We start from the raw sequence: 20747 nt of genomic DNA, 5'->3' as shown, positions 1-20747 counted from the left end.
GCATAGCAAACAGTAGCAAAACGTTTTGCAACAGAGAACAAAAACGAGAGTTCAGGTAGTTCCTTCATGTTTCAGTACGTTTTATTCAATTTGTTGCCTAATGAATACGATGTGCAAGTGACATCGTCTTACGTCATACTTCCGGGTCCTTTCCCCTAATCTTTTGATTGGGCTTGACGATTATATCATAACATTAGTGAAAATCTAGTCATTTAAGATACATATAAAATCATTTTTGCATTTGAGGATTAATTTATTACGTTTTTGCGCTCAAGACCCTTGTGCTTATGTTTTTCACATTGAATACCATTCAAAAAGGTTACAAGAGTTAAAAAACTACAAGGCTACTTCCTGGAAAATGACATGCCACTGACACGCCACTTTCATACCTCATGCTAGGAATTGCCAGGGACCTCACGATACAATATTGGTGCGATTCTTTATGTACCACAATTCTATATGTATTGTGATTTGATACTGCAATTTTATTGTGATTCGATGTTCAAAAAACTGTCTCACTGCAGGTCTTACTACATGCCACTACAGAGGCATGAGAAAACAAGTTTTAATAAGTCATAGAAATAAAATGTCCGATAGATAACAAACCATAGGATGAGAAATACTGGAGTTTTGGCACAGGTAGAGCCGATTAGAACCAGCTAACAAAAATTTAATTAATACTTTGAGTCAGAGAATCGAATGCAAAAATAATATTGCAATACTCTCCTGTATCAATATTTCCACCCCATCACTAATGAATACAATCCTGTGGGTTGGGAGTTGGGCCACTGACCGACTGGTTCTCTGCGTAGCAGACGCCGCGGATCAGCAGGTTGACCAGCTGAGAGCGCAGGATGATGCCGTGGAAGGTCAGAGGTCGGAAGCGCTCCTCCATAGTCCACTCCTCACTAGGGGACTGGTCTGGGTACAGGTTAGGGTAGGGTGCATGTCTAGAAACATACACACAGCCATAGAAACATTAGAACAGCACTTTCTCCAAATAGAAACACCGGACTGACTCATTACAGTGACTCCATCGATTACAACGTGTGCAAAGTTTATTAATAGTTCATTTCAGAAGAATGATGGATTAAAAAAAATCAAAATCTGACCCAAGTCAAAGTTACAGGGGATAGGATGGTTACATGGTTGGTGTTGTAAAAAAATGGGATGGGGTCAAGTCAGGTGTGAGAATTAAGTTGTGCGTAGGTATGTGTGAGGATTACCTCCTCTCCAGCATCTGCTGCAGCATGTCCTGGCCCTCCTCCATAGCAGGCACCACGGCCGCCAGCTGGTCGTCACACACGTTGCGCAGCTCACTGGACGGGTATGACTTCATGGACTGGCAGCGCCGCCGCTGCTCCCCGGCCCGCGTCAGCACGCTTGCTTTCTGAGGAGGAGGTTGGCGGAGAAGGCAGGGTTACACATGCTCCACAGACACAACTTCCTGTTCATATAAATGGAAATCATTTTACAGTAAAAGACCGTGAGACTGTCTGTGCATCACTGTTCCATACATTCCCTAATGTAATTACTGACACTGCCCTAACACATAAATAGATGTGACTAGCCTTTTTATTAACATGTCACAAAGGGCTTTACAGTAACAATACTGCAAGGAAGGATAAACAACATTTTACAATTATTGGAAACACGGCCAAACTAAGTGGCCTTTATCAGTAGCCCCAACCTATGCATTATACAGTATCAGGGTTCTGATTACTCCTGGTGGCAGTTCGTGGTATGGCAAGGGCATCTTCAGCAGAGGTGTATTCATTTGTCACAGACTGTAGCAAAACGTTTGGCCTGATGATCCAAATGGAAAGCGTTTTGTAATGAAAACAAGAGTTTCTATTGGATAAAACCAGGTAGGTCCCTCCCACTTTCATTATGTTTGAATATTTTGGGGTCCTAGAGTAACCAGGCAAAACGTTTTGCTACGATCTGCAACTAATGCATACACCCCAGGACACAACATAGTGAAATGTTAAGATAGAAATAGGTTCAGTAGAACAAACATCTGACATTTAGAATAAAGAATCATATCAGTTCTATTCATGCAATTTCTATCTGCACATTGCCCTGGCTCCTACCTTGAAGCGGATGTTGTTGCTGATGAGGATGTTGCCCTTCATGAATTCCCGTTCGTTGTCCCTATTCTCGGTGACCACGGGGAAGGCATGGTAGACGGTGGTGCGCAGGATGCTCACCAGGGACTGGATGCGCGTGTGGGGGTACACGTACGTCAGGTTGGGCTCCATGATGTCACTGGCTGTCAGTCTGGGGGACAAACGAGGGACACACATGTACCAGGGTTAGGGTCAGTCAAGTCAGGAAGTAAAATTCCAATTCAATCATTCAAAAAAGGTAACCTATTTTCAAGTAAAAAGGAAAAGCTTTTTTTATGTATGCTTTTTTTAAAACCCATCAACAGATTACACAGTTGGTTAAAGGCTGAAAAGGGCCGCATATATACAGAATATGTGTGTATACTGAAGAGAAATGTGCTAGTTGTAAGTGGATTTGGATACAATGACCACTGATCTTGGTTTAATGACCACTGATCTTTATTATCAGAAATGTAGTATTATTTTCTTACTTGTCCATCTCGACCTCTGTCTCCCACTCCAGCAGTGGCACTCCTCTCAGATGAATGTGGATGTCATAGATGCCCTTATTGAAGAAATCCCCCGTCCACTTGGCCACCTGAGCACACACACACACACACACACACACACACACACACACACACAATCCTGTAAGTACCAACTCTGATGCAAGTCTACTAAATTGTGAATGTAAGTTCAAATCAATGAGGTGTACTTTACCATGAGGGTTATCATAATGGGCAAGCCGTAGGTGATCTCATTGGTCGATTCGATGAGAATGACAGTCAGGCTGATGGTCATCCGGACCACACCTCCCAGGAAGGCGGCTGCACCAATCAGAGCAAAGGTTCCAGAGTAGATGTCCATCCCCAGGTTGCTGTGGCAACAGAACAGCCAAAAAGGAACCAACCAGGAAAAGCAGGATCAGTCGAAACAGTAAGTGTCAACATTAGGAAAGGTTTAAGCAAAGGATGGGGGAGAAATCTCAACTTTTTAAAATTACTTCCTAAAAGTGGTCAGTTCGATAGCGATTACTAAGGAAAGACTAAGGCTCATTGCTAGCACTGTCCGCTCAAACTGCATTATTTTCTTATACCCAAGACCACCACGAATCTATGTAAACCAACTGTAAATCAACATATTAAATCATGTTTTGATAAGACAGTTTGCATTATCGTCCAACAGGTGGCATTACACTCACAAATCACACTATCTGAAGTGAGACAATGAACTGGCACCTACAGTCCAAAACCCCAAGAGAAACTTTGTTAACTTAATTTTTAGCTATCTCAAGGGCCTCAGCATGGCACATGAAAGCAGCCATTACTTGCAAGAACTCAAAAGGCCTGAGTCCGACAAAGCAGAGTACAGAGGACAACTGGATCAAAGAGAGATAGAAAAAAACAGTGTGGGGAGAGAAGCGCTTAGAGAAAGTGCCCAATCAGCAGATTCCTTCTCAGAGGACATGTCAACTTTAAAATGTAGCTTTGTTGGCATTTTTACACATTCTAAGAGATACAAACTCTATGGGAAGAGAGACTCTCACAGTAGTTTGGTACTGGGAAAGTAGTTGGGAGATTTCCAAACCAACAGATTTCAAATCATAGAAACCAGATCCATATACAGGGCCTTCAGAAAGTATTCATACCCCTTGACTTATTCCACATTTTGTTGTGTTTACAGCCTGCATTCCAAATGGATCTACACAAAATACCCCACAATGACAGTAAAAATTAGTTTAGAAATGCTTGCAAATACCTAATTTACATAAATATTCAGACCCCTTTGCTATGACACTCCAAATTGAGCTCAGGTGCATCCAATTTCCTTTGATCATCCTTGAGATGTCATTACAACTTGGGAGTCCACCTGTGGCTAAATTCAATTGTTTGGACAGGACATAGAAAGAAACATCATTGACAGTGCATAGCTGACAGTGCATGTCAGAGCAGAAACTATACCATAAAATCCAAGGAAATGTCTGTACAGTTGAAGTCGGAAGTTTACATACACCTTAGCCAAATACATTTTAACTCAGTTTTTCCACAATTCCTGGCATTTAATCCTAGTAAAAATGCCCTGTCTTAGGTCAGTTAGGATCACCACTTTCTTTTTAAAAATGTGAAATGTCAGAATAATAGTAGAGAGAATGACTTATTTCAGCTTTTATTTCTTTCATCACATTTCCAGTGGGTCAGACGTTTACATACACTCAATTAGTATTTAGTTACATTGCCTTTATATATTTTTTTACTTGGGTCAAACGTTTCGGGTAGCCTCCCACAAGCTTCCCACAATAAGTTGGGTGAATGTTTCAGATCATCAAACAAATGTTAATATTACACAAAGATAACCCAAGTAAACACAAAATGCAGTTAAGTGATCATTTTATTTATTAAGGGAAAAAAAGCTATCCGAACCTTCACGGCCCTAAGTGACAAAGTAATTGCCCCCCTTTGTTAAATCATTAATTTACTGTGGTTAATCACATTTTTTAGAAAGCTGAGTTCAATTTCACTAGCCACACCCAGGCCTGATTACTGCCAGACCTGTTGAATCAAGAAATCACTTAAATAGAACCTGTCTGACAAAATGAAGTAGGCCAAAAGATCTCAAAAAGCAAGACATCATGCCGTAATCCAAAGAAATTCAGGAACAGATGAGAAACAAAGTAATAGACATCTATCAGTCTAGAAAGGGTTACAAAGCCATTTCTAAAGCTTTGGTACTCCAGCGAACCACTGCGAGAGCCATTATCCACAAATTGAGAAAATTTGGAACAGTGGTGAACCTTCCCAGGAGTGGCCGGCCTACCAAAATTACCCCAAGAGCGCAGCGACAACTCATCCAAGAGGTCACAAAGGCACCCACACCAACATCTAAAGAACTGCAGGCCTCACTTGCCTCAGTTAAGGTCAGTGTTCATGACTCAACCATAAGAAAGAGACTGGGCAAAAATGATTTTTTTTCCTTGACGATCCTCAAGACTTTTGGTAAAATATTCTGTGAGACGAAAGTTTAACTTTTTGGAAGGTGTGCGTTCCGTTACATCTGTAGTAAAAGTTACACAGCATTTCAGAAAAAGAAAATCATAACAACAGTCAAATATGGTGGTGGTAATGTGATGGTCTGTGGCTGCTTTGCGGCTTCAGGACATGGACGACTTGCTGTGATTGATGGAACCATGAATTCTGCTCTACCAAAAAAATCCTGAAGGAGAATGTCCGACCAATAGTTTGTGACCTCAAGCTGAAGCGCACTTGGGTTCTGCAGCAGGACAATGTTCCAAAACACACGAGCAAGTCCACCTCCGAATGGCTTTTTAAAAATTTTAAATGAAGGTTTTGGAGTGGCCTAGTCAAAGTACGGACTTGAATCCGATTGAGATGCTGTGGCGTGACCTTAAAGGCGGTTCATGCTCAAACCCTCCAACGTGGCTGAATTAAAACAATTCTGCAAAGATGAGTGGGCCAAAATTCCTCCACAGCGACGTGTAAGACTCATTTCCAGTTATCGCAAACGCTTGATTGCTGAGGGTGGCACAACCAGTTATTAGGTTTAGGGGGCAATTACTTTTTCACATAGGGCCATGAAAGTTCAAATTGCTTTCCCACCCCCAAAAAATAAAATCATCACTTAACTCAAGTAAACTCAAACTGCAGTTTGTGTCATATTTAAATTTGTTTGATGATCTGAAACATTTAAGTGTGACAAATGTGCAAAAAAAAAGAGAAATAAGGAAGGGGCAAATACTTTTTCACAGCACTGCATCTGTGAAAGGGTATAAAACAACTTCTACAGTATTGAAAGTTTCCAAGTGCACAGTGGTCTCAATAATATGGAACTACCCAGACTATGCCTAGAGCTGGCCGTTCGACCAAACTGAGCAACCGGGCAAGAATGATCTTGGTTAGGGAGGTGACCAAGAACCCAATGACGACTGACAGAACTTCAGAGTTCCTTGGCTGAGATGGGAGAACTTGTCATAAGTGTCACGCCCTGGTCTTAGTATTTTGTGTTTTCTTTATTTATTTGGTCAGGCCAGGGTGTGACATGGGTTTATTTTGTGGTGTGTTTATGTATTGGGGTTTTTCGTAGGTTTTGGGATTGTGGCTTAGTCGGGTGTTCTAGCAAAGTCTATGGTTGCCTGAGGCGGTTCTCAATCAGAGGCAGGTGATTCTCGTTGTCTCTGATTGGGAACCATATTTAGGCAGCCATATTCTTTGAGTGTTTCGTGGGTGATTGTTCCGGTCTCTGTGTTAGTTTGCACCAGTTTAGGCTGTTTCGGTTTTCACGTTACGTTTATTGTTTTTGTATTGTTCGTGTTTCATCTTTATTAAAGATGTATCGAATTAACCACGCTGCATTTTGGTCCGACTCTTTCGACGGAAGAAAACCGTAACAGAATCACCCACCACAGGACCAAGCGGCGTGGTGACAGGCAGCGACAGCAGGAGCAGCGAAAAGAGGAATGGACATTGGAAGACGTTTTGGATGGCAAGGGTTGTTACACTTGGGAGGAGATACTGGCTGGAAGAGATCGCCTCCCATGGGAACAGGTGGAGTCACTTAGGAGCCGGCAATACGAGGGAACACGGTTGGCAAGGAAGCCCGAGAGTCAGCCCCAAAAATTTCTTGGGGGGCTCAGGGAGAGTGTGGCAGAGTCAGGGTTCAGACCTGAGCCAACTCCCCCTATTTATCGTGAGGAGCAGCGATCACAGGACTTCTGGACTTGGGAGGAGATATTGGACGGAAAAGGACCCTGGACACAGCCTGGAGAATATCGCCGCCCCAAAGAAGAACTGGAGGCGGCGAAAGCGGAGAGGCGCTGGTATGAAGAGGCAGCACGGCGATGCGGATGGAAGCCCGAGAGTCAGCCCCAAAAATGTATTGGGGGGGGGCTCACAAGGAGTATGGCTACGACCAGGTAGGAGACCTGCGCTAACTTCTTGTGCTTACCAGGGGGCTAAAGAGACCGGGCAGGCACCGTGTTATGCTATGGAGCGCACGGCGTCTCCAGTGCGGGTGCATAGCCCGGTGCGGTACATACCAGCTCTTCGTATTGGCCGGGCTAGAGTGGGCATCGAGCCAGATAAGGTTGGGCAGGCTCGGTGCTCAAGAGCTCCAGTGCGCCTGCACGGTCCGGTCTATCCAGTGCCACCTCCACACACCAGTCCTTCGGTGGCAGCTCCCCGCACCAGGCTTCCTGTGCATGTCCTCGGCCCAGTACCACCAGTGCCAGCACCACGCACCAGGCCTTCAGTGTGCCTCGCCTGTTTAGCGCTGCCAGAGTCTCCCGCCTGTTTAGCGCTGCCAGAGCCTTCCTTCTCTCCAGCGCAGCCAGAGCAGCCAGTCTGCATGGAGCAGCCAGTCTGCATGGAGCAGCCAGTCTGCATGGAGCAGCCAGAGCCGCCAGCCAGCCTGCATGGAGCAGCCAGAGCCGCCAGCCAGCCAGGATCTGCCGGAACCGCCAGCCAGCCAGGATCTGCCGGAACCGCCAGCCAGCCAGGATCTGCCGGAACCGCCAGCCAGCCAGGATCTGCCGGAACCGCCAGCCAGCCAGGATCTGCCAGAGCCAACTACCTCAGTCCCGAGCTTCTACCTCAGTCCCGAGCTTCTACCTCAGTCCCGAGCTTCTACCTCAGTCCCGAGCTTCTACCTCAGTCCCGAGCTACCTCAGTCCCGAGCTTCTACCTCAGTCCCGAGCTTCTACCTCAGTCCCGAGCTTCTACCTCAGTCCAGTGGGGTCCTTGGTGAGGGTTATTAGGCCAAGGTCGGCGGCGAGGGTCGCCAATCAAAGGACGCGTTACAGGGCGACTAAGACTTGGTTGGAGTGGGGTCCACGTCCCGAGCCGGAACCGTGGACAGACGCCCACCCGGACCCTCCCCTATGGGTTTAAGTGTGCGGCCGGGAGTCCGCACCTTGGGTGGGGGGGGGTTCTGTCACGCCCTGGTCTTAGTATTTTGTGTTTTCTTTTATTTATTTGGTCAGGCCAGGGTGTGACATGGGTTTATTTTGTGGTGTGTTTGTGTATTGGGGTTTTTCGTAGGTTTTGGGATTGTGGCTTAGTCGGGTGTTCTAGCAAAGTCTATGGTTGCCTGAGGCGGTTCTCAATCAGAGGTAGGCGATTCTCGTTGTCTCTGATTGGGAACCATATTTAGGCAGCCATATTCTTTGAGTGTTTCGTGGGTGATTGTTCCTGTCTCTGTGTTAGTTTGCACCAGTTTAGGCTGTTTCGGTTTTCACGTTACGTTTGTTGTTTTTGTATTGTTCGTGTTTCATCTTTATTAAAGATGTATCGAATTAACCACGCTGCATTTTGGTCCGACTCTCTTTCGACGGAAGAAAACCGTAACAATAAGGACAACAGTCTGTACAGCAAACTCCAGGCATGCCCAAACCAATCTGGGCTTTATGGGAGATTTTCTCAGGAGTGGCTTCCGTCTGGCAAAAGGCACATGAGAGCATTTCTGGAGTTTGCAAAAAGGCACGTGACAGACAGAGCATGAGGCGAAATATTCTGTGGACAAAAATGTTACGATTTAGCCTGAATGTAAAGCACTATGTCTGGAGAAAACCAGGCATAGCTCACCACCCCCACCGTGAAGCATTGTGGTGGCAGCATCATGTTATGGGGATGCTTTTCAGCGGCAGGGACTGGGAGACTTGTAAGGATAGAGGGAACAATAAATGGAGCCAAATACAGCCAAATCCTTGAAGAGAACCTGCTTCAGAGTGCAAACAACCTTAGACTGGGGCAAAGATATATGTTCCAACAGGACAATGACCCAAAGCATACAGCCAAAGCAATGCTGTAATGGCTTCAGAACAAGAATGTGAAAGTCCTTGAGTGGTCCAGATAACTCCCAGACTTGAATCCCATTGTAAATATGTGGAAAGACTTGAAGATTGTTGTTCACTGCCACTCCCCATCTAACTTAGAGCTTAAGAAAATCCCCAAAAACAGATGGCTATGTCTGTACCAGTTTTGCACAAGACGACTCAAAGCTGTAATCGCCGCTAAAAAGGTGCTTCTACTCAGGAGTGGGAATACTAAAGTAAATTAGATTTCTGTATTTCCTTTTCACTTCAACATTATGGGGTATTGTGTGTATATATATAACACAATGTGGGTCAAGGAGTATGAAAACTTTCTGAAGGGTTTATTTCTACATTATAGAATAATAGTAAAGATATCAAAACTATGAAATAACACATATGGGATCACGTAGTAACCAAAAAAGTGTGACACAAATCAAAATGTAAGTAGCCACCCTTTGCCTTGATGACAGCTTTGCACACTCTTGGCATTCTCTCAACCAGCTTCACCTGGAATGCTTTTTCAACAGTTTTGAAGGAGTTCCCACATATGCGGAGCACTGGTTGGCTGCTTTTCCTTCACTCTGCGGTCCAACTCATCCCAAACCATCTCAATTGGGTTGAGGTCGGGTGATTGTAGAGGCAAGGTCATCTGATGCAGCACTCCATCTCCTTCTTGTTGAAATAGCCCTTACACAGCCTGGAGGTGTGTTGGGTCATTGTCCTGTTGAAAAACAAATGATAGTCCCACTAAGCGCAAACCAGATGGGATGGCATATCGCTGCAGAATGCTGTGGAAGCCATGCTGTTTAAGTGTGCCTTAAATGACAGACAGTGTCACCAGCAAAGCACCCCTACACCATCACACCTCCTCCTCCATTCTTCACGGTGGGAACCACACATGCGGAGATCATCTGCTCTGAGTCTCACAAAGACACGGCTATTGGAACCAAAAATCTCTAATTTAGACTCATCAGACCAAAAGGACAGATTTCCACCAGTCTAATGTCCATTGCTTGTATTTCTTGGCCCAAGCAAGTCCCTTCTTATTAGTGTCCTTTAGTAGTGGTTTCTATGCAGCAATTCGACCATGAAGGCCTGATTCACGTCTCCTCTGAGCAGTTGATGTTGAGATGTGTCTGTTATTGAACCCTGAAGCATTTATTTGGGCTGCAATCGAAGGCAGGTAACTCAAATTAATTTATCCTCTGCTTGCAGAGGTAACTCTGGGTCTTCCAGAGTCATGTGGCAGTCCTCATGAGAGCCAGTTTCATGATAGCGCTTGATGATTTTTGCGACCGCACTTGAAGAAACATTCCAAATTCTTACATTTTCCACATTGACTGACCTTCATGTCTTATATTAATTTTGCTTTGCTTATTTGAGCTGTTCTTGCCATAATATACACTTGGTCTTTTACCAAATAGGGGTGGTACACAGAAGATAGCCCTAACTTGTTACAACACAACTGATTAGCTGAAACGCATTAAGGAAAGAAATTCCACAAATGAACTTTTAACAAAAGCACACTTAATTGAAATGCATTCCAGGTGACTACCCCATGATGCTGGTTGAGAAAATGCCAAGAGTGTTCAAAGTTGTCAAGGCAAAGGGTGAACTTTGAAGAATCTCAAATATATTTTTTGGGTTACGACTTGATTCCATATGTGTTATTTTATACTTTATATCTGCACTATTATTATACAATGTAGAATATAGCAAAAATAAAGAAAACCCTGGAATGAGTAGGTGTGTCCAAACTTTTGACTGGTACTGTACATATGAATGAATCTGATATACACCATTACCATTCCTGGACATTTTGTTACGAGACAGTTGGGCTGACATATTTGAGTACTGACTATGAGAACTTTGGGTTTACATTTAGTGGGAAAAAAATTATAATGAGAATGACAGCCTAACAATTTGCTTACATTAGATCATGCCTAACACTGAGAACAGTTGATTATGAGAACGTTGGCCTAACATTGAGAACTTTATCAGAAAATTGGTCTTACATTTTGAGGAGGTTGGCCACCAGGCGTCCGAAAGCGGCGCCACAGAGCAGCGAGGGCACAAAGAGGCCGCTGGGCACAGACACGCCGTACGTCCAGCACGCCAACAAAAAGTACAGCACAAAGAACACAATCAGCGTCACAGGGCTGAATGTACCTACAGAGACAGACAGGAAATCACACACTAAGGCTGCGTTTACACAGGCAGTCCAACGCTGATCTTTCTTCCACTAATTGGTATTTTGACCAATCACATCAGATTTTTTCAGAGCTGGCCACAGAGGTGTTCATTATGTTCTGTATAATGACGAACTAAAGTGTAGCCATCACGAGTACACAAACATATTTCGGTGTGTACGTGTATAGAGACTAGGAACCCTGTTAAAATAAAACACAGATTAAGCCTAGTCCTGGAACTAAGAAGTACTTTAAATAGAGATTATTGAGCATGCAGTTTAGTACAGGCATGGGATCAGTTTTGCCCTTAAAATCAGGTGGGAGCTTGTCCATAATCTCATTCATCATTATCTAAAAGGCTAAACTGATCCAAGAACAGCCCTTGTCTCACCGTCCTGGTGGAAGAGCTGGTGGATGGCCACCTCCTGAGGGTTGAAGAACAGAGTGGCCATGTCGTTGTACGTCTTGTTGGGGCAGAAGAACTGGCGGATTGTAGAGTTGATGACGTCTTCATTGAGGGACACCTAGATAAAATGTGTGATATGGCGCTTTACCATTGTAACAAAACCATTGAATGGGAGCATGTTTCTAACTTTAGTTACATGAATGTATACACGTCTGTCCGATGTGGGACGTATTCAAAATGTGAAACTCCACTTCTGAAGGACCTGAGTGTATACTAGACTAGAGACCTGGGAATACAGTTTTGGAATAGAGGTGATGTCTATGCCATAGATTGAAACGTTAAAATATTAACACAATGGCCGACACTGGAGTGACGGTGTGTGCTGCCCGATGAATCGGTTCCTTTACACCATTAAAAGCATTGAATGTTGAAACGGTGGTATGTTCAGTAAAGTCAAACATTGAAAATGGGGTATATTCAGTAAGGTTAAGTGTTCAGTACGTTGCAGATAGAAATGAATGAGTAGCTCTATCTGGATTCCATAATCTACATGATAGACCATCATATCGGTTCTATACAATACACTTCTATCTGAATGTTCTTCATCGTTGCACCCTCCTGAACACTAGCACGGTTGGGATCAATGCCATTTCACTTCATTCAACTCAGTCGGCCAATCTGAGGTCAGAGAGGCAACAGAAAACACCAATAAACTTTTTAAGGATGGCTTTTGTATGAATATGTAGTTTTATGGTCTCGTTATGTTTCAATATGCTTTTAGTGCTCGTTTTAGGATGATTATGACGTTGTTTTTACAGCTGTTATTTTTATATGCTTCACTTTTTTATAAAGTTGAGCTCTGCCAAACGTACCAGAGCTGTCATGTTGTTGTTGGTGATTGTGGAGGCCAAGTCACGACATTCACCCAATGTCATGGATGCCACAAAGATCACCACCGTGGTCACCATGGCAACCAGCAGACTCTCTAGAACCCTTCCCAGGGACCAGACAAAGAACATGACATGAAACACAAATCACCGTAACCCCTTTGAGAAATATGCCTTTCCACTCAGATGGGGAAGTTAAATATATTGATCATTTGAAAAACAAAAGTTACATTTGTAACAAAGCATTGCAGCAATGCAACCGTCACTACAATTAAGTATATATGTACATATCATGCCGAGCAGGTACCTGACAAACTTGGCCTTGGGGTGGACGTGTCTCATGCGGTACTTGGCCAGCCTCTTGTTGATACAGTTAAAGAAGGCCCCCAGCAGCCCTCCCGCCACCCCCATCAGGACAAAGAAGGCCAGGTCAACCGCCGTCCACAGGTGGCACTTCTTATCCCCGTCTGAACACTGTGGGAGAGGGATGGACACCCATGGAGACATGGAACTCAAGTCGCTAAACCATTATATGCACACACAGACCCACATACACTATCTGCACACCTCCACAACATGAACGAGTGCTTGTACCTTGAACTCTCCAAAGTTGAGCAGGCCAGGCAGCTGGAACGAGCCCCATTTGTTGTAGTTGATCCCCGAGCGGAAGAAGTTGAGGGTGAACGTAGCAGACATGGAGCAGAAGAGCTAGGGGGTAGACAGGAAGAGAGTGGTACTTCAGACCAGGCTGACTGACAATGACAGAAAAATAGCCTGTGTGTTCGTGTGTTTGCATGCGTCTCTGTCTGTGACCTTTGACCTACCACTTTCCAGGTGAGCGCCTGGTTCCAGAACGAGGAGCCCTCCTCCAAGCTGAAGAGGGTGCCCCCTATTGGTGCCCCAAACGCAGCCGCCACCCCAGCCGCCGCCCCCGCCGACACAAAGTCCCGCTTGTCCCTGAAATCAAGATTAAGCAGAGATTTAATTTATAATGATGAACAACTGCACTATTAGCACTTTACAGAGTATGCTACTGTACCGGTCACTGCGGAAGTAGGGGAAGTCAAAGTTGATCTTCTTGAAAGTGATGCTCTGAAACTGAGGGAGTCCGGCTCCCACGATGGCTCCACTGTGGATCATTGGACCCTCCTTCCCCACAAACAGACCTGAGGGATCAAACACTTAAAGGCGGAACAGACGCTTTGCCATTGGATTCCTTTTGCTATAATGTTTGCATCTGTTGGAAAGTCAGAGGTCGTATTCATTAGTGCACACTGTAGCAAAATGTTATGAAAAAGCGAAATAACTACGGTTTCTATTGGACATGTTCAGGTAGTCCCTTTCTGTTTCAGTTGTCTTCCGTTTGGTGCCTAGTGAATATGACCTTGTTCCATATATTTTGTAGTACCTCCGGATACGGTAAAGAGGACTCCGATAGCCTTGCAGATGAAAGTCCGTAGCCGGACTATTCCAGGTATCTTTACTCCGTTCAGGTAGCTCTTGATCTCAGGGATTCCCGAGCCTGCAGCTACAGGCTAAAGAACACAGGAAAGGGACAATCAGAAGGAGTTGGGACAATTCTGATATGATACCACCAGACAAGCAAAGAAAACCTAAATAACTGCCCAACAGGTGTAAAAAAAAATAATTAAAAAGAGGTTTTGATAATGAGTATTGTCAAAGGGATTATGAGCATGTTCAGTACAGGCAGGCAGGCATGCAGTACAGTAGACTCCTGACAAGTACACTTCAGATAAGAGCAAACTCCGTTGAAGTGCAATATAGGTCCCTTTTTAATTGCTCTGATAACTACACGGTATCAGGACAATCCTAAGCTACCGCATTTATCAGGAGTTGACTTTAAAAATAAAACAACATTTCTTGATTCCATACACATATTTAGCAGATGTTATTGCAGGTGTAGTGAAATGTTTGTGTTCCTAGCTCCAACAGTGCAGTAGTATCTAACAATTGACATCAATACACAAATCTAAAAGTAGATGAATGGAATTAAGAAATATTAGGACAATCAATGTATTAGTGGCATTGACTAAATACAGTAGAATAGAATACAGTATATACATATGAGATGAGTAAAGTAGTATGTAAACATTATTCAAGTGACTAGTGTTCCATTATTGAAGTGGACAGTGATTCCATGTAGCTGTGATGGCTACTTAACAGTCTGATGGCCTTGAGAGAGAAGCTGTTTTTTAGTCTTTCGGTCCCAGCTTTGATGCATGGTTGATGTCCTTGATGATCTTTTGCGCCTTCCTGTGACATCGGGTGCTCTCCCTCTGGAGAGCCCTGCGGTTGCGGGCGGTGCAGTTGCCGTACCAGGCGGTGTTACAGCCTGACAGGATGCTCTCAATTGTGCATCTGTAAACCTGAGGTTGAAGAAACCTCCTGAGGTTCTTCACCACACTGTCTGTGTGGGTGGAGCAATTCAGATTGTCAGTGATGTGTACGGCGAGGATCTTGAAGCTTTCCAACTTCTCCACTGTGGTCCCGTCGATGTGGATAGGGGGGGTGCTCCCTCTGCTGTTTCCTTTAGTCCACGATAAGCTCCTTCATTTTGTTGACATTGAGATTATTTCCTGGCACCACTCCGCCAGGACCCTCACCTCCTCCCTGTAGGCTGTCCCGTCATTGTTGGTAATCAGGCCTACTACTGTTGTGTCATCTGCAAACTTGATGATTTAGTTGGAGGCGTGCATGGCCTCGCAGTCATGGATGAACAGAGAGTACAGGAGGGGGCTGAGGCCCTGGATCCCTGTGTTGAGGATCAGCAAAGTGGAAGTGTTGTCCTACCTTCACCACCTGCGGGCGGCCTGTCAGCTAGTCCAGGACCCAGTTGCACAGGGCGGGGTTCAGACCCAGGGCCCCAAGCTTAATGATGAGCTTGGAGGGCACTATGGTGTTGAAGGCTGAGCTATAGTCAATGAACAGCATTCTGACATAGGTATTCCTCGTCCAGATGGGATAGGGCAGTGTGATTGCATCATCTGTGAATCTATAGGGGTGGTAAGCAAATGTAATGGGTCTAGAAGAGGTGATATGATCCTTAACTAGGCTCTCAAAGCACTTCTAGATGACATAAGTGAGTGCTCCAGGGCGATAGTCATTTAGTTCAGTTACCTTTGCTTTCTTGGGTACAGGAATAATGGTGGACATCTTGAAGTAAGAGGGGACAGCAGACTGGGATAGGGAGAGATTGAATATGTCCGTAAACACTCCAGCCAGCTGGCCTGCGCATGCTCTGAGTACGCGGCTAGAGGATGCCTTGCGAGAATTGATACACTTAAATGTCTTACTCACGTCGGCCACAGAGAAGAAGAGCCCAGGGTACTTGGGAGTGTGTTATCCATGAAGCGGGCAGCAAGACGTCGGTGTCCAGGAGCAACACATTGGTGTCCGTGACGTGGCTGGTTTTCCGTTTATAATCCGCGATTGTCTGTAGACCCTTCCAAATACGTCTCGTGTCTGAGCCGTTGAATTGCGACTCCACTTTGTCTCTGTACAGACGTTTTGCCTGTTTGATTGTCTTACGGGGGGCATAACGACACTGTTTATATTCAGCCATATTCCCAGTCACCTCGCCATTGTTAAATGCGGCGGTTCACGCTTTAAGTTTTGCGCAAATGTGCGCAAAACTTAATAGTCACCGTGGGGACAACACCCCCTATATACTTCCTAAAGAACTCAGTCACGGTGTCCGTTTAAGCGTCAATGTTATTCTCAGAGGCTAACCTGAACATGTCCCAGACCACGTGATCAAAACAATGTTGAAGCATGGATTCCGATTGGTCAGACCAGCTTTGAATAGACCTTAGCACGGGTACTTCCTGTTTGAGTTTCTGCCTATAGGAAAGGAGGAGAAAAATAGAGTCGTGATCTGAGGCCGGGGGAAGGCCTTGTAGGCATTTCGAAAAGGCAAAAAGCAGTGATCTAGTGTTTTCTCTAAGCGAGTACTACAGTCAATGTGTTGATAGAACTTCGGTAGAATTTTCCTCAAATTTGCTTTGTTAAAATCCCCAGCTACAATAAAATGCAGCCTCAGGATATGTGGTTTGCATAAAGTCCAGTGTAGTTCCTTGAGGGCCTTCGGGGTATTGGCTTAAGGGGGATTATACACGGCTGTAACTACAACCGAAGAGAATTCTCCTGGGAGGTAATAGGGCCGGCATTAAATTGTGAGGTATTCTAGGTCGGGTGAATTAAAGGACTTGAGTTTCTGTACATTATCACAATCACACCTTGTGTAGTTAATCATGAAACATACACCCCCACCTTTCTTCTTCCCAGAGAGTTATTTTTATTAGTCTGCGCGATGAACTGAGAACCCAGCTGGCTGTATAGACGGGGACAGTATATCCCGAGAAAGCCTTGATTCCGTGAAACAGAGTATGTTAAAGTCCCTGATGTCTCTCTGGAAGGAGATCCTCGCCCCGAGCTCATCTACTTTATTGTCCAGAGATTGAACATTAGCGAGTAATAACCTCGGAAGTGGTGGATGGTGTGAATACCTCTTCTCCGACTTGGAGCAGCCTCTGGGATAAGTTCAATTACCCTGGGGGGTACAAGCAAATGATCCAATTCGGGAAAGTCGTATTCCTGGTCGTAATGCTGGCGATTTACCGCCGCTCTGATATCAAAAAAGTTATTTCCGGCTATATGTAACACAAAAAAACATTCAGGGCTAATAATGTCCGAAATAACACGTGAAAAATTTAACTGCAAAGTTGCTTACGAGCTAGAAGCAGAGCTGCCATGTCGGTCGGCGCCATCTTACTAATGTATAGCATAACAATAGCATGTAAGGACACGTTAGGTATTTGTGTAGAGCGTCTTTACCTCAATGAGGACCAACACACTGGCGATGAAGATGAACATCATATTGAAGGCCAGTAGCTCAAGAAGCGAAAGAGCCAGGCAGCCTTTCTCGCTGCACTCCTCCACAGCTAGCACACACTGGCTAAGGAAAAGCATTGTCTGCCACACAACACCTCAAAGCTCTCAACTAATACAATATGTTGATTTGCAAATGTTCAACATCAGAAAGACATTATGAATTAGGCATAGACTTTGAAATATTCCATCTTCAAAAAAAGATACATTTTCCCACCAAGTTGAATTTGAGCTGAGTGAAAAGGCGTACAAAAAAGTCCACAAAAACACCCACCTGAAAGAAAAGAGAATGGTGTTAATAAGAGTTTAATATGCAGTTTTTTTTCAAAGCATGCAGACAATTGTCAGAAGCACCTGCGCATCATCCATACCTTCGTCATACATTATTTCCAGAGAATGTACAGAGGTCCATTGTTTATCACTAACATACCGGTATGTAAGCCAACCAAAAATCAGAATGTCTGATTCTTCATCCAGCATAGAACATGATTGCACTTACCAGGCCTACTGAAACTCCAATGGCAAATACCAGCATCCACCTCACAGCTTCATACTTTTTGGCTCTCTAATAATGTGATAGAAGAACCCATGTTAGAAGAGATGGGAAAACAACACAATTGCAATATGCAATGAAAAGTAGTTTTTTTTTACAGCTTCTGAATATAAAGGCATTCTAGTGTAGTTGGTAGTCTAACCACATACTTAATGACTTAGTAACGACTTTGTAACTAACTCAAAATGTAGGCTTATTTATCACAATACCAATGCCACAATTAATTTCTTAGTATACCTTGTTGTTCATCTCCTCCAGAACTTCAACATATGGTTCATTGATGCACCTGTCATAATCCAGACTCTGCCAAAATATAGAGAGAACCATTGGGAGAGGAGTCAGTGTGTGTTTAATTGAATTCATTCTGTAGTTTATTTTTCTGACGAGAAAGATTTCAATGATACTCAGGTAACAGACGTGGTCAAGAGGTAGTCTGGTTTCATTTTATTTTGTGCTCTTGCCTACTCCATTGTCATTATCAGTCCTTACATTGACATGACAATTCCATAAGGAGTTGGCAAAAAAAGCTGAAACAGACTGGCAACCAGGCTAGTCAAGAGCTACACTGATGCTCATTTGGGTGTGTCTATTTTCCCTTCATTCATATGGAGTTAGGCCAACATCTTGATCTGCTTCAAAGGGATTTCATCACCTCATAATCTTTCCTTGGAAGGATCTCATCCTCTTCATCTTGAGTTTCCCCAAGAATAGTCTGGAAATTAGAAGAATGTGACACTGCCATCATTGTGCATGAAGAATAACAAAACAACGACACAAAACTACTCTCAGCCTGACAAATAAGGTTATGCAGTGTAGTGCACCTTCCCAGTCATCATGAAAAGATAGTAAGTGCCATCTACACCTACTACTATATGCCACACAATAACCCCAACAAAAGAGCAAGCTGTTGGCTGAGGTTTCTTCCTGAGTCATGCAAGGCTGTGAATAGCCTGAGGGAAACAAATAGCTAGATGCTAACGTTGCTCTCTTTCAAATGTAACCATACCCTTCCTCGACAATGAATGCCCCCTTGTCAAACAGTCCTATAGGGTGTTTGACAAGGGCCTCTATTAATGGCATCGGTCGTGCTTAGCAAGCATCAAGCTTGAGTCACAGATAAAACATGGAGGGTTAGTTATAAAAAAAATATTTCCTAGCGTATTGCCAGTGGCTACTAGTTAGCATAGTTGCTCAGCACTGTCAGCTGTGTGTCATGTTGTTTAGTTTGACTCACAGAACACATTACCCCAAAACATTTATTTAGCCTATAATGTTACTGACAGCTATATTCTGTAACATAGTCAAACTCAATATTTATTTATCATGCTATTGTGCAACATAGTTAGCGACCTAAGATAGCATTGAGAGATATCCAAACAACAAAACAGGGTGGAGCTTTCTCCAGCCAGGGTGAAGTCAGGACATGGGCTCAGTTTTCCTTGGAAAACTCACACACAATATATTGCACATTGAGGCAATTCTACACATTATAAGACATTATACAGATTCTCTCTCACCAGTTCCTCGGGTGTTCGGGTATCTTCATCCCTGCAGCAGCAGTGACAGCATAAGCAATTCCCACAGCACGCCATCTTCGTTGTTGCCTCTTCAGCACCACCACTTCCCACAATGGCCGTGTTCGAGAGGATCGCAGCCGCAGTGCATCATGGGTAAATTGTGACTGCCTGACTGATCTACAAATCATAATGAGTTGCTATTTATGATGCAGAGGTGATTTTTAGATCAATCAGTCGGCAGTCGCATGCAGTCGTTTTGATGCTCTCGAACACGGCCAATAAGGTGTGACGAACAAAGAAGCGGTAATTTACGGAAACGTATCAAAACTGCGTGTAATTTACGCATGTGTGATACTTGTTATTCTCAATAAAACAATAACAACAAGATTACAAAACCCAGTTATAATAGTACAGCACAAATAATGTGCATGCATTCGCCTTCAAACTTATCGCACCGACTGTGTTAAGTTTAAATTTACCCAGCTCGAGCTTCTGTAAACTAACCGGATGATCAAAACCGGTAATGTATCATGGGTAAATTGTGACTGACTGATCTACAAATAATAATGTGAGTTAGTTATTTATGATGGAAAGTGAATTGTATATCAGTCAGTTGGCAGTCGCTTGCAATGTGGAACACGCCCACTAATTTCAACCATTTTGCCAGGTCAACGGCGCTATACATTGGTTTCAAAGTGAATGGGGTGGTTTCAAAGTGCAAGGATTGTGATGCGTGGCGTCCACATGCCAGGGTTGTGGGTTTGATTCCTATGGGGGACCAGTATTAAAATGTATGGACTTAATACTGTAAGTCGCTCTCAATAAGAGCTTCTGCTAAAATGTAGATAGCTAGCTACCCAACCTGGTCTCAGAATATTTTGTATTAGTCTGTATGTAAATCTGAGATTTAGGATGTTTTGTATGGTATGTATTAATTTGTGAATGTCAGTCACTAATTTCGTATGGTATTTTACAAATTCCAAATTCAATTTGTATGTTAAAAATTTGCCAAATGTATGATAGCCTAGTGGTTAGCGCGTTGGACTAGTAACCAAAAGGTTGCAAGATTGAATCCCTGATCTGACAAGGTAAAAATCTATCGTTCTGCCCCTGAACAAGGCTGTTCCTAGGTCGTCATTGAAATAAGAATTTCTTCTTAACTGACTTGCCTAGTTAAATAAAGGTTAAAAAAAGTGTGTTGTGAATTATAGCTAGGTGGCTAACGTTAACTAGGTTAGAGGTTAGGGTTAAGTTTAGGAATTAGGTTAAAGGGTTAACTAAAATGGTTAGGGGAAGGGTGAGCTAACATGCTAAGTAGTTGCAAAGTAACTACAAAGTAGTAAGTAGTTAAAGTCG

General features: G+C 43.8%; 1 protein-coding gene across 1 annotated transcript in view; it reads right to left on the bottom strand.

Annotated features, from left to right (window-relative positions):
* LOC112221594 (chloride transport protein 6-like) overlaps window positions 1–19652 on the bottom strand; it is a 28205-nt gene extending 8553 nt beyond the window's left edge. The window contains exons 1-19 of the mRNA XM_024383747.2: window positions 19392–19652; window positions 18527–18586; window positions 18112–18177; window positions 17821–17886; window positions 17529–17595; window positions 17268–17374; window positions 13822–13948; window positions 13453–13579; window positions 13238–13370; window positions 13008–13121; window positions 12721–12887; window positions 12399–12519; window positions 11512–11644; window positions 10947–11100; window positions 2829–2985; window positions 2600–2706; window positions 2094–2280; window positions 1227–1390; window positions 794–950 (exon numbers count right to left, since the gene is read on the bottom strand). Coding sequence (XP_024239515.1) covers window positions 794–950; window positions 1227–1390; window positions 2094–2280; window positions 2600–2706; window positions 2829–2985; window positions 10947–11100; window positions 11512–11644; window positions 12399–12519; window positions 12721–12887; window positions 13008–13121; window positions 13238–13370; window positions 13453–13579; window positions 13822–13948; window positions 17268–17374; window positions 17529–17595; window positions 17821–17886; window positions 18112–18177; window positions 18527–18586; window positions 19392–19466 — 2289 coding nt within the window. The 5' untranslated portion in view covers window positions 19467–19652. The remainder of the gene's footprint in view (window positions 1–793; window positions 951–1226; window positions 1391–2093; window positions 2281–2599; window positions 2707–2828; window positions 2986–10946; window positions 11101–11511; window positions 11645–12398; window positions 12520–12720; window positions 12888–13007; window positions 13122–13237; window positions 13371–13452; window positions 13580–13821; window positions 13949–17267; window positions 17375–17528; window positions 17596–17820; window positions 17887–18111; window positions 18178–18526; window positions 18587–19391) is intronic.
* Window positions 19653–20747: the final 1095 nt, after the last annotated feature.

This window comes from Oncorhynchus tshawytscha, linkage group LG22, assembly GCF_018296145.1.
Source record: "Oncorhynchus tshawytscha isolate Ot180627B linkage group LG22, Otsh_v2.0, whole genome shotgun sequence".
NCBI classification, from domain to species: Eukaryota; Metazoa; Chordata; class Actinopteri; order Salmoniformes; family Salmonidae; genus Oncorhynchus; species Oncorhynchus tshawytscha.
Note: the sequence above shows the minus strand (reverse complement) of the source record. Positions and strands in the feature narration are given on the sequence as shown.